The sequence below is a fragment of the Condylura cristata genome, unplaced genomic scaffold, assembly GCF_000260355.1.
Source record: "Condylura cristata isolate star-nosed mole 26May11 unplaced genomic scaffold, ConCri1.0 scaffold00002, whole genome shotgun sequence".
Taxonomy (NCBI): domain Eukaryota; kingdom Metazoa; phylum Chordata; class Mammalia; order Eulipotyphla; family Talpidae; genus Condylura; species Condylura cristata.
The window spans coordinates 23,886,280-23,899,051 of NW_004567103.1; the positions used below are offsets into that span (position 1 = coordinate 23,886,280).

A 12,772-nucleotide genomic window follows, 5' to 3' on the forward strand; every position below is an offset into this window, starting at 1 on the left:
ACAAGAAGACACAAAGAAATGTAAAGACATTCCCTGTTCATGGACTGGGAGAAATAATATCATTAAAATGGCCATCTTTCGAAAAGCAAAATACAGATTTAATGCTATCCCAATAAAAGTCTCAATGACATTCTTCAAAGAAATTGAATATTGATGAGATTTACATGGAACCACATAAAAACCTCAATTAGCCAAAACTTTCATTACTAAAACAAAAGAGAACAGAGCTATCACTCCCAGACTTCAAGCTATACTACAAAGCCATAATAATCAAAACTGCATGGTATGAGAACAAAAATCCAGTGGATTCAAATAGAAAACCCATATATATATGCACAGGTTGATGGGCAGCTAATCGCTGACAAAGGAGCAAAGAATATGCAATGGAACAAAGAAAGTTTGTTCAACAAATGGTGCTGGGAAAACTGGGCTCCTACATGCAAATAAATAAAGCTAGATCACTACCTCACGCAATGTACAAAAACCAACTCAAAGTGTACTAAAGACCTAGACATAAGACCCGAAACCATAAAATACCTGGAAGCAAAGGTGGGCGAAACACTACAGAACATACACCTCAGTAACATCTTTAAAGATACAACACCCAAAGCCAGGATCTTGAAGGAAAGGATAAACAGCTGGGACTACATCAAGTTAAAGAGCTTCTGTACGGCAAAAGAGACATTACACAAACAGACATCCCACTGATTGGGAAAAAATTTTCTCACACAAAACTAATGATAAAGGATAAATCACAAAGATATACGAATAGCTGATGAAACTCAATAAAATCAAAGTAAACCCCATCAAAAAATGGGCAGAAGAGCTAAAAAGACACTTCTCCAAAGAGGAAATGCAAATGGCCAACAAGCATATGAAAAAATGTTCAACATCACTTGTAATAAAGGAGATGCAAATTAAAAACACAATGAGATACCACCTTACACTAGTGAGAATGGCACATCTTCAAACAACTAGCAACAACAAATGTTGGTGAGGATGAGGAGAAAAAGGAACTCTCCTGCACTGCTGGTGGGAATTCAAACTAGTACAATCACTATGGAAAGCTGTTTGGAGGTTCCTCAAACTGCTCAACAAGGAGCTTCCATATGACCCAGCTATCCCACTCCTAGCTAGCTATTCAAAAGACACAAAAATATTGATTGAAAAGGACACCTGCACCCTCATGTTTATCTATTTACAATAGGAAAGACATGGAATAAACCCAATTCCCAAAGCAGATGACTAAAGATGTAGTACACACTGAAATATTACTCAGCAATCAAAAAAAAGATAAACTCATGCCTTTTGCAGCAACATGGACAGAACTGGAAGGGATCATTCCTACTGAAATAAGCGAGAAAGACAAAGAAAAATATCAATGGTTTCACTAATAGCAGGAGCATAAAGGAAGGGAATGGGAAGCAATTGTAATAATGAAAACTATATACCAGTGATATTTTATGGGGGTGGAGTGGGTAATGGGATCAAAAATGGGATGGGAAAGATACATGGGACTATGGTTATGGCAACAGGTAAATTGGTGGTGGCAAGTCAATGGGGGTTACAACTGACATGGAAAAAAGGCACAAGATGAAGAATTATGTAAAAACTAATTTTAAAAATATATAAATGAAAACAATCAAAAAAATAAATAAAAGATTTGTTCAAGGGCCCTCCCTGGTAGTACAATAGGTTAAAGCACAGCACTGTGAAGCTATCCACAACCACTGCAGCACACTTCAATTCTTGACCTAGGAGGTGACCCACATGGTGTGGCAGACCTCTCCTGACCCACCCACTGCTCCCCTCAGCAGTGTATTCCAGTTAATCTGCCTGTTCTGCTCCCCACTCTGTATATGGGTGAATCCTCTCACCCCACATACCTGTACCCCAGTTTTCTTATGCATAAATAATCTTTTTAAAAAAATAAAGATTCATTCTATCAATACAGTCAAGTGGTGTGAAAATAAGTGCAATAAGAAGTCCCAAACTTAATCCCAGATAGGGAGGAAAAACGTTATGGTTGGTATGTTGACAGAAGTTGTAATTCAGGAGACAGTGGCACAAGGACATGAAAAGGAAAACAACTACAGTTTTTCAAATCAAACATTTCCGAATATAGCAGAGATCCACAGATGTGCAGAAGACATCCCTTCAGTATTCAGCTGATCAGTGCATGCGTATGACAAACCTATGTAAGGATGGGGAAAAACTCACTCAAGAGGATAAGAAAAGAGCATGGATGAGGTTTATACAGGGTAGGGAACAATGCACATTCTTACCAGCCAAAACAGAAAACTTACCAATTCAATTCAGGGGACACTGGTAGAATTTGCACAAGATACTGCTTTCTGAGTAGTGAAGCATAAAGCTCTAGACTAAAAGACTTCACTGGTCTTAAACAAATCTAAAAGAGTCAAAAGTATGAAAAAGTTTCCAGGTAATTTAACTGAATCCAAGAATAAAGCTCATGAACATATAGTGAAATATTTTTAAAAATTCAGCACCAGGTAATAATCGCAATGACTATACAAGACTCAATTAAGAAATACCCAACATGTGGCCCTCTCTGGTGGCGCAGGGGGTTAAAGCACAGCACTAACTCGAACTTGAACTAACTCAGCATGAGTTCGATCCCCGCCCCAGAGGTGATGCACGGCACAACAGACCTCTCCCACCAGTGCACTGCTCCCCTCAGCAGTGTACTTCCTCAGTCGACCTGTTCTGCTCCCCACTCTGTCTCTGGTGAATCCTTCACTGTGCCCTGAGTCTCTGGCCTGAATCCCAGTTCTGTATGCATAAATAAATAAATCTTAGAAGTCTCAATGATATTCTTCAAAGAAATATAAAAAATACTGATGAGATTCATATGGAACAACAAAAGACCTCGAATAGCCAAAACTCTCATGACTGAGAAGAAAGAAAATGGAGGCATTACAATCCCAAACTTTGAGCTATACTACAAAGCCATAATAATCAAACTGCATGGTACTGGAACAAGAACAGACACACTGACCAGGATTCGGATAGAAAACCCAGACATAAACCCACAGGCTTATGGGCAGCTAATCTTTGACAAAGGAGCAAAGAAGACACAATGGAACAAAGAAAGTTTGTTCAGCAAGTGGTGCTGGGAGAACTGGGAAACTGTGTAAAAAAATGAAACTAGATCACCACATCACACCATACACAAAAATCAACTCAAAGTAGATTTAAGACCTAGACATAAGAATGCAAACCATAAAACACCTGGAAGCAAAGATGAACAAAACACTACACAACATACACTTCAGTGACATCTTTAAAGATACAGCACCCAATGCAATGATAGGGAAGGCAGGGATAAGTAGATGGGACTACATCAAGTTAAAGAGCTTCTGTACGGCAAAAGAGACATTACAAAAAAACAAACATCCCACTGAATGGGAAAATTTTTCTCACACAAAACTAACGATAAAGGATTGATCACAAAGATATACACAGAACTGATGAAGCTCAACAAAATCAAAGTAAACAACCCCATCAAAAAGTGGGCAGAAGAGCTAAAAAGACACTTCTCCAAAGAGGAAATGCAGATGGCCAACAAGCATATGAAAAAATGTTCAACATCACTTGTAATAAGGGAGATGCAAATTAAAATCACAATGAGGTACCACCTCACACCAGTGAAAATTGCACATCTTAAAACAACTAGCAACAACAAATGTTGGTGAGGATGTGGTGAAAAAGGAACTCTCCTGCACTGCTGGTGGGAATGCAAACGAGTACAACCACTGTGGAAAACTGGAGGTTCCTCAAACTGCTAAACATGGAGCTTCCATATGACTCAGCAATCCCACTCCTACGGATCTACCCAAAAGACACAAAAACACTGATTCAGAAAGATACCTGCACCTCCATGTTTACTGCTGCTCTATTTACAATTAGAAAGACATGGAAACAACCCAAATGCCCAAAAGTGGATGACTGGATTAAAAAGATGTGGTACATATACACAGTGGAATATTACTCAGCAACCAAAAAAAAGAAACACATGCCTTTTGCAGCAACATGGATGGAACTGGAAAAGATCATGTTTAGTGAGATAAGTCAGAAAGAAAAGGAAAAATACCGGATGGTTTCATTCATAGCAGGAGTGTAATAGACCAGGTGAGAAAGTAATAAACAATAATAATGAACAGCTATATATCAGAGACATTTTATGGGGGTGGAGTGGAAAATGGGATCAAAAACAGTGGGAGGGGGAAGGAAATGCACTGGACTATGATGATGGCACATGGGTGATTTGGTGATGGGAAACCCATGGGGGTTACAACTAAGATGAAAAAAATGCACAAATGATGAAATTTTTTAAAAAGCTTATTTTTACATTATTATTTTTTTAAATTGTTACTGCAACTGCAGTCCATACATTTACAAGTTAAAAACCAGGTAATGACTGGCCCTCCCTGGTGGCGCAGCTGGTTAAAGCACTGAACTAAGAAGCTTAAGCCACTTCCACATGAGTTCAATTCCCGCCTGCCCTGGAGGTGACCACATGGCATGGCAGACCTCTCCTGACCCGCCCGCTGCTCCCCTCAGCAGTGTACTTCATCAGTCTGCCTGTTCTGCTCCCCACTCTGTCCCTGGTGAATCCTCTCACCCTCTGCATGTCTGGCCTGTACCCCAGTTCTGTATGAATAAATAAATAAATCTTAAAAAAAAAAAAGTATATTTTAAAAAGCCAGGTGATGACAATAAGAGACCTAAATTGAGCCCCAGAGATAAAAACCATAATGTCTGAAACAAAGACTGTGTCAAGTAGAATTAATGACAGAAAACATACCAAAATGAAGCACTGAAAAAAAAGAAGAATTTGCAAAATTAGGACAAATCAGTAAGCTATGGAACAACTTCAAGTGGTTCAATATATACATTAATGAAGTACTAAAGGGGGGATCAACTAAGAAAAAAAAAAAAAGCACTTGACACTGCCTAAAATTTTTTTCAAACTTGATCAAAGTGCTCCATTCATAGATCAAAGAAATGCAATAAAACTTGAACATGAGAGGCATGAAGAAAACTACATCTAGGACATCAACATCATCCAAAATGGTAAGAACATATTCAACAGGAAATGAGACATTACAAAGGAACAAAGATAAGAGTAATAGCTGAAGCTAAAAAATGGCATGATACAACTTTAAAGTGTTGGAAAAAATCTGACGTACTCAAATTACCTTCAAACATGAAGCCAAATGAAAAATGCTAAAACCTGACAAAACCAAGTGCTAACACAGAGTAAATGGAATTCCTGAGTATGCAAGAGTATCATCATTTTGGAAATTAATTCAGCACTGTTATAAAGTTAAACATTTATCATATAACCTACTAATCACACTGTTAAATTTTTACTGTCAAGGCAAAGAGAAGGCAAGACCTGACAGATTCACTCACATCCTAACAAACTTGTTAGATTCTGAAAGACTATTCATATAGAAAGCAAAACAAAAATAGCAAAAGATGAGGTCCTTTTGCAAGGTAACATCAAAAGGGGCCATCATTGCAATACAGATGATGCATCACTGCTGCTGAGGAGCCAGTACCCTGCTACAGCCCAGGTTTATAGTCTAAGCTGCACTCTAAAAGGGTACAAAAGAAAGTCTCTTCTCACCAGTTCTAAGAGGTAATGAGAAACAATTATCAGGACAGCCTTCTTGGTAGATAAACAAGAAAAGGCCTGAAAGAAGATCCTCCACAAACCCCCCAAAACCCATATTCCAAGAGGATCACAAGGTGCTGTTTCAACAGATCACCTGTCATTTATATATACAAAGTCACCATGGCACCACGATGAAACAAATCCCTTACCAAAGTAGAGAAATACATATGTCCGTCCCATCAACGCCTGCTAGCAAACATTTAGAGCTATATTCGCCTAAACTAAAAAACATTAAAACTAAGCAATTAGACAAAACCTACAAACTATATCTGTCAAAATTCACAGACCTTTACATCTAAAAAAGTTAATTTGTATGCTATATGCGTTGTACCTCCACATACCTAGTAATACCAAATTTTTAAAAATCCATGTAAATTACTTAAGGTGGTCTATTTTGTGGTCTAAAATTTCTACATCAAATATGTCAATTTTATAAAAAGAAATAAGTGAAACCCCATTTCTTGCAAGGTAATGACTACAAAGCTGTATTCTAAGTGATGTTTAGAGAATATTTACGATTTACAACTGTAAACAGAAAAAACTTACAAGACAATTTTAGAATTACATTCACTCTATAAAATAATTCAGTGCACACACTACAATATTCGAGTTACAAATTTCTAACAATTAGTGACTGTGGAACTAATTAGCCTGTGGCTAGTGGAAGTCTATTTAAAAACTTAAATGTGACTATCTTCTAGAAGCTTTATATCTTGAAGAACACAAAATAAAAGAAAAATTCAAAGTAACTGTCCCACATGCTACTGCATTTATTAAGTCTCACAAAATCCAACCATATACTAGCAAAAGTCTACAGTTTAATATAATTTTAAGATATTTTGTCCATCCACCAAAAGATTACATTTATATACTGACACTGCATGTTATTCAAATTCCCTGAACTTTGAAAAGTAACACCAAAAGTATTTCGCACTCAAAAATATCTTTGCTACACATTCTACACACAAGTGAATCAACTTGGTTATATAACTGATATTCACTGGCAGAGGAATGCAGCTAATCTAGCCTACATGCAGTCAATCCTACCACGATAACATGACAAAGGGGGAGTTTTCAAATTGTTCAGATAAAAGGTAATTTCTTACCAGGAAATTCTTCAAGGAAGGGCAAAGAAGAGCGATTGGAATCCCTGGGTCAGTAATGAAAATTATGAAATTAAGTGCCTGAAAAAGGCTAGATAGCAGTGCACAAATGGCACAATTTTAAAGAGTAAGGAGCTCAGAACTTAGTCTGTGTGGGCAAAGTTGTCAAGGCTCTTGATAATGACTAGTTTGTCACTGAAAAGTCAATCACCAAATGACTGTTTCTTAGAAGATAAACCTGATCAAGTCCTAATCAGTTAATTACCTCAATTTAGGGAAATTTATTCTCCCTAACACAACCTAACTTTCAACTACGTGCTTCACTCTTTTTTGTGGAAGTTAAAGATAAATTCACAGGGAAGGATGTAAATATCGCATCTCAAATCTCTACTCTCAACTGACCTCCTTATTCTTCTCTCTAGGCAGTTTTAAGATTTCTTGTTTGTTGGGATACACAGAACTCAACACATAAACACAAACTTCCTTTCTGTATACAAAAAAACATAACCACACCTAGTACCATTAAAATTTTCTTGTTAAAGCAAGAAAGATGTAACATAGAACATGAACCCAGTTTTGTAAAAATATATGTGTGTATATATAAAAACTAAAGTGTAAGTACCACCTATATATTCAAAATGACTGAGGGGCAGGTTTAAGTTTCTTAACACCAACGTGTATTCTCTAATAACTTTTCAACAAAGAATGTGTATTCAAATAGTTTTTATTTAAAATCTCTACGCAATTGTAGTACTTTTTAAATGAAACTAACATGTATTGTTCTTATACATTTTTCACACAATTTTCAACTAACTTTGGGAGTACTTCTATTTGGGAAGGGAGGTGGGAGCTACTAGTCTCATCTCTCCTATTATCCAAAAGAAAGATATTTCAGATAAAATTTTAAGGTAAATTCTTAATTACCATTCTTTTGAACAAATTCATGTTAATGATTCCCCTCTTAAGCTAAACAATAGACAATGGGATTTTACTCAAAAATCTTTAACTTTCTTTAACAAAAGAAAAATGTGAATACAAACAGATCAGTTCTTTTGATTTACTTTAGGAAATTAACCAATATAAATTTAATTCATCTACAAAATCATTAAAGCAAACCTATTATAATAAAATTCTATTTGTAAAAATGTAGATGACAGATTAGTCGACTCATTAAAAAAATTTCTAAGTGCTTTTAAGATTAGGCATCTATATATATATATAAAAAAATGAAAAGAAACACTGGTCTTACATATATAATTAAAAAAAAATCCTAACATTATAAAAAAAATCCTTATTACCAAGTCCATTTACAGGTAGGAAAAAAAAAAATCAACCTGGTAAATATCAGCAAATTGTAGCTACAACTTTTTATCATCACATTTTAGAAGACACATTGTTGACTACCACTTTTTCTAAAGATTTAAGTAAAACAAAATTATTGAAACTTACTAAAAAAATTTTAAATTTCTAATGTTAACTACACTAGTCATGTGGAAAACTACCTAAAAACATGCCTTACCTAAAGATTTTGTGTATGAATATAGGCAATATCAGCATCTAACCACTCCTAACATCAATAATATATATGACGGATATTTTTCTAAGCTATTTTAAACTGCAGGTCATCAAATGACATCCTTTGTTCAAGCTGTTTCATTATAAAATTGATAAGAAAAAAGCAATTCTGACTAATTGAACAAATCAACGTTGTTGAAGGTTATTGGAAAACCTAGCTTCCTTATGCATCATTGCTTAAAGTTCTAGTTTCCACAAACCTATCAACTGCATTAAGTGAAGAATAGGCAAAACAGCTTTCAGGACAATCAGTGTTTTTTCTTCCTTTGCTCAATTTTCACACTAAATATAACCTACATTTAGAATATTGTTAGTTACCATAACTTTTTGCATATTCCGAGATATAAAACCAGTTGTTTAAGTAAGAACACATAGCAAACAACCTTAGCATGTTACACACACTAAACAGATTTTCTGCTATACAAGCAAAAATTACATTTCCATGAAAAAATGAGTACTGGATTCATTAGCTTGAGCTAGTGATTAGGATATGATGCTATAAAAAGGCTACATTGATCACCTGATCACAGATTGCACAAATTAACTTTCATCTATTGCAGGATCATATGCAGCATCATATGCAGCATCAAAACCCCTGCTGGTCAGTTCTTTGATCACAAGAAGAATCCATCAGAGAACTGGGTCATCACAAATCTACTTTCACCATATTCTGCTTATCAACTTCACTGCAAATTATGTTACCAGTTGTCAACTGGGGTGAGAACACCAAAGGTGTAGGAATGAGTGTGTGTCTGTCTGCCTACTGGACTCTAAAACAGATAAAAATTTGATATGTAAAAGTGTAAAAAATATTTTAGAAGCTAAATTGAGGAAATATTTTAAGTCCAAAAATATAACAGTGCTGGACCTCCCTGGTGGAGCAACAGGTTAGGGTAAAACACTGCAAGCTTCAGTGCAAGTTCAATATCCAGCCGGGGACGTGACCCACATGGTACAGCAGACCTCTTGTCTCTCCCACTGCTCCTAGTCAATCTGCCTGTTCTGCTCCCCACTGTTTCTGGTGAATCCTTTCACTGCCCCTTCACTTCTCGCCTGTACCCCAGCTCTGTATACATAAATACCTAAATTTTAAATATATACATATATATATATATACACACACACAGATATATACATATATATATATATCAAAGTGCATTGACCAGTATTTATACTTTGAATTTTAAAATGCTTAACACATTAAATTTTGAATCCCATCCTAAGACATAAAAATAACTCTTAGACATAAAAATAACTCTTAAAGTGGAAGAAATATTTAAAAATATAAAAAGATGATCATTGCTGACCACTTTAACCTCTCAGCTTTATTAATCCCTGTACCTTTATCTCTATGGAACAATAATAACCTAGGAAGGAACTATACCTCCAAATTACAATAAAAATTTTCTTCAAAAAAGTGACAAATCAAGTTTTATGTTTTTTAATTTACTGGTAATAATAACGTAAGCCCAATCACTTTTCCAACTTCAATTTCTCTTCTGATTTATAACTCTTTCCCATATTGTGCTGCAGGAGGCAAAGGAATCACCACTTCGCATCTTCAGGATTGCCTCTACTACTAGAAATCGTGAATTCCTATGAACACCTGCCTTCAATTCTTCCCACCTGCAGTCTGTTACAGAACCTACGGACAAACTGTACGCTATTCATTCGCAATTATCCTCTCCTACAAAGGACACTGAAATTCCATGATCAGTAGTAGGTGTGTATCAACCCATGACACAGGGCAAGCTATAGAAGATTTTAAAATACACTTGGTGAAAAATTAAGAAACTGATCTTTTGAAATTCTCCTACTTCACTATGACCAAAGCACTCTACAGATATGGACAACAGTATCTTCGGTAGGAATCTTTGACCCAAGACACTTCCTTTTCCCACTAGCTATACTTTCAAAGCCTCTTTGGAGGAAAATGGCTTGGATTATGTCTGCTTCATTCTCCAAGACAAATGTCCTCTACAAGATTATTACCTATACTAGAAGAGTGTAGTGTATGTCTAAAGATGACACAAAATCTCAGTATCACCAAGTGGACCTCTCAAAATTTGCGAACCTGTAAATTTTTAACACCATTTTTAATTTTCAGTTTACACTGACTTGAAAATGTTTCCCAGTATAGGTGATGTTAAAGATGCCTGGGGAGGTGGGGGTGGGAGTAAGAAAAGAGACCATACTGAAAAAACAGTTTAACATATTTCTTCCATTTTCACTTTTATCCCAAGAGAATTTCAGTGGGCATGGGGGAAAATGGTGGTAAAATCTTTGAGTCAGGACAAACCATAAAGAAAACAAAAGATGCTGAACTGGCAAACTGCGTTTTAACCTATCCTTTCCACAATTTTCATTGGAGGACTTTTCTTTTTTTAATCCACACAGTATTTTGTTTCATCTAGGGGCAGCTGGATCTCGTCTCGCCCAATGCCCCTAATTCTCCATTCAAATACACACAGCGGCACCGCTATGGGTGACAAACCAACCACCACGGGAAAATTTAAAACACGCGGCTCATTTCCTAATCATCTGGAAAAGTCTCAATTCTTTACCCCGCCAGAAAATTATCCATTTTAATGGGATGGAGAGGAGGAGAGAGAAGGGGAATCATCATTATGCGGCTTCTCATTCTCCATAGGGAGAAAAAAATGGCAGTAACTTCCAACAAGAGACAAGTGCTCTTCTTTCTATATCGCCGTCAGAACCTAAAAACCAACGAACCAACAACAACCGGCCTTCTAGGGCATCCACACGGATAGAAAACTAAGGTACTTTACTCTGCAGTAACAGAACCCTTTTAAAATCCTCCAAAGCTTGGGGGAGGTGGTGAATCCATCAACACCCCTTTACCCCCCCCACCCCCCCCACACACACAAAACACACCCTGCCGGGGGAGCGGCGAAGGCGGGGGGTGGGGTAGGGGGAGCAGGAGTCTGTCAAACAGAAAATGCTGCCCTCCTCCTCCGCCACCCCGAATATTGACCCGCACCGAGTGGAGGCGGCGACCGAGGACCGGAGCCGTGAGGAGGCGGGGACACGACACACACCGCACCTAGAATCATCTTGGCTTTTAAAAATGTTTTAAAGCTACAAATTCCTCCAAACGGAGGCTTCTCACCCGTGCACCACCAGCTCTCACCACCAGTCTCAGCTCGCAGGGGGCTGCCCTCACCCCACTGGGGGCTGAGCGGGGCCGTGTCCACGCCGAGGCCTCGGCCCCGCGTGCCCCACGCCCCAAGAGCACGGCACCGGCCCGGGGCTCCAGCGCGCGCCCTTCCCCAATCCGGGCCCGGCGTGCCCAGGCCGGGGAAGGCACCGCACCTGGATGTAGTTGTTCTCGCAGTAATCAGCCACCCGTTCCAGGTTAGTGTAACTGTCGAAGAGGGCCCGGCGGCCCCCCGGGATTTCCTCCTCCAGCAGCATCTGCAGCTCCGCCATCTTCACATCCTCCTCCTCCTCATACAGACCGTAAAGGAGCGGCTGCAGCGGCGCCAGGGACACCCAGGACTGGGAGAGGAGGAGCAGCAACGGCGGCGGCGGCGGCAACTCTGGAGGAGCCAGAAACAACCCCCCCGCGCGCGACAGGGAGAGGAGGAGCAGCAACGGCGGCGGCGGCGGCAACTCTGGTGGCCAGCCCCTGGGCCCCCCACCGGGCCCCCACAGCGCACCCTCCAGCACCTCGTGAGTGTCTGACCCGCGGAGTTGGAGGCCGGTTTCTGGCGTCGACGCCCAGCTGCCCTGCTGGAGACCCTGTCTCCAGGGCAGGTCCTGCCCTTGCCGCCGGACATGCCCGCCTGGTGGGGCGCCACGTTCCCGCGGCTTTCTGGCTGGGACGTCTGCCCTTGGGAGTGTTAGAGGCGGCCCTCTGGGGGGCACGCCTCGTGGGGTGCTGCATGGCGCAGACTTTGCCGACCTGGAAGAGCTTCGTTTTACACTGCTGCCCAGTCCGTCACCTTCCCAGGGCTCGCTGCCCCAGGGGCGGTCCGTGTCCACTTCTCCAGATGGACCCCGGGTTCCCTTCTCCCAGACAGCCTCCGCATCTTGGGTGCAGCCCCTGCAGCAGGCCCCCGTTTCCCGGGAGAATGCCCCGAGAGCCTGACCTGTGGCGTGCGGGGAGGGCCTGTCCCCGGGCGACCGCCAGCCCGAGGTCTGCCTGCAGCTGCCTAGCTGGGGCGGATCCTTTCACGAGTGGAGCGTTCGCTTCGCACACCCCCGGAGCGCTCCGGGAGGCCGGCCTCCTGGTGACCATCAGGAGCCAGCCGGCCTTTGGCCTTTGGCCCTGTATGATCTTTGGAGCCTCCCGCACACTCTCGGCCACTGGATGGGCTCTGAAGTAGGTCTCAAGGCTGGTTCCACTTGTGCCCGAGAGAGCCCCGCT

General features: G+C 40.0%; 1 protein-coding gene across 10 annotated transcripts in view; it reads right to left on the reverse strand.

Annotated features, from left to right (window-relative positions):
* The window catches only part of ABI2 (abl-interactor 2), a 76,100-nt gene extending 64,120 nt beyond the window's left edge, over window positions 1-11,980 (reverse strand). For all 10 annotated transcript variants that reach the window (XM_012726729.1, XM_004674371.2, XM_004674369.2 and 7 more), the window contains exon 1: window positions 11,716-11,980. In XM_012726729.1, the coding sequence (XP_012582183.1) occupies window positions 11,716-11,832 (117 nt within the window). In that variant the 5' untranslated portion in view covers window positions 11,833-11,980. The remainder of the gene's footprint in view (window positions 1-11,715) is intronic.
* Between the last annotated feature and the right edge of the window lie 792 nt (window positions 11,981-12,772).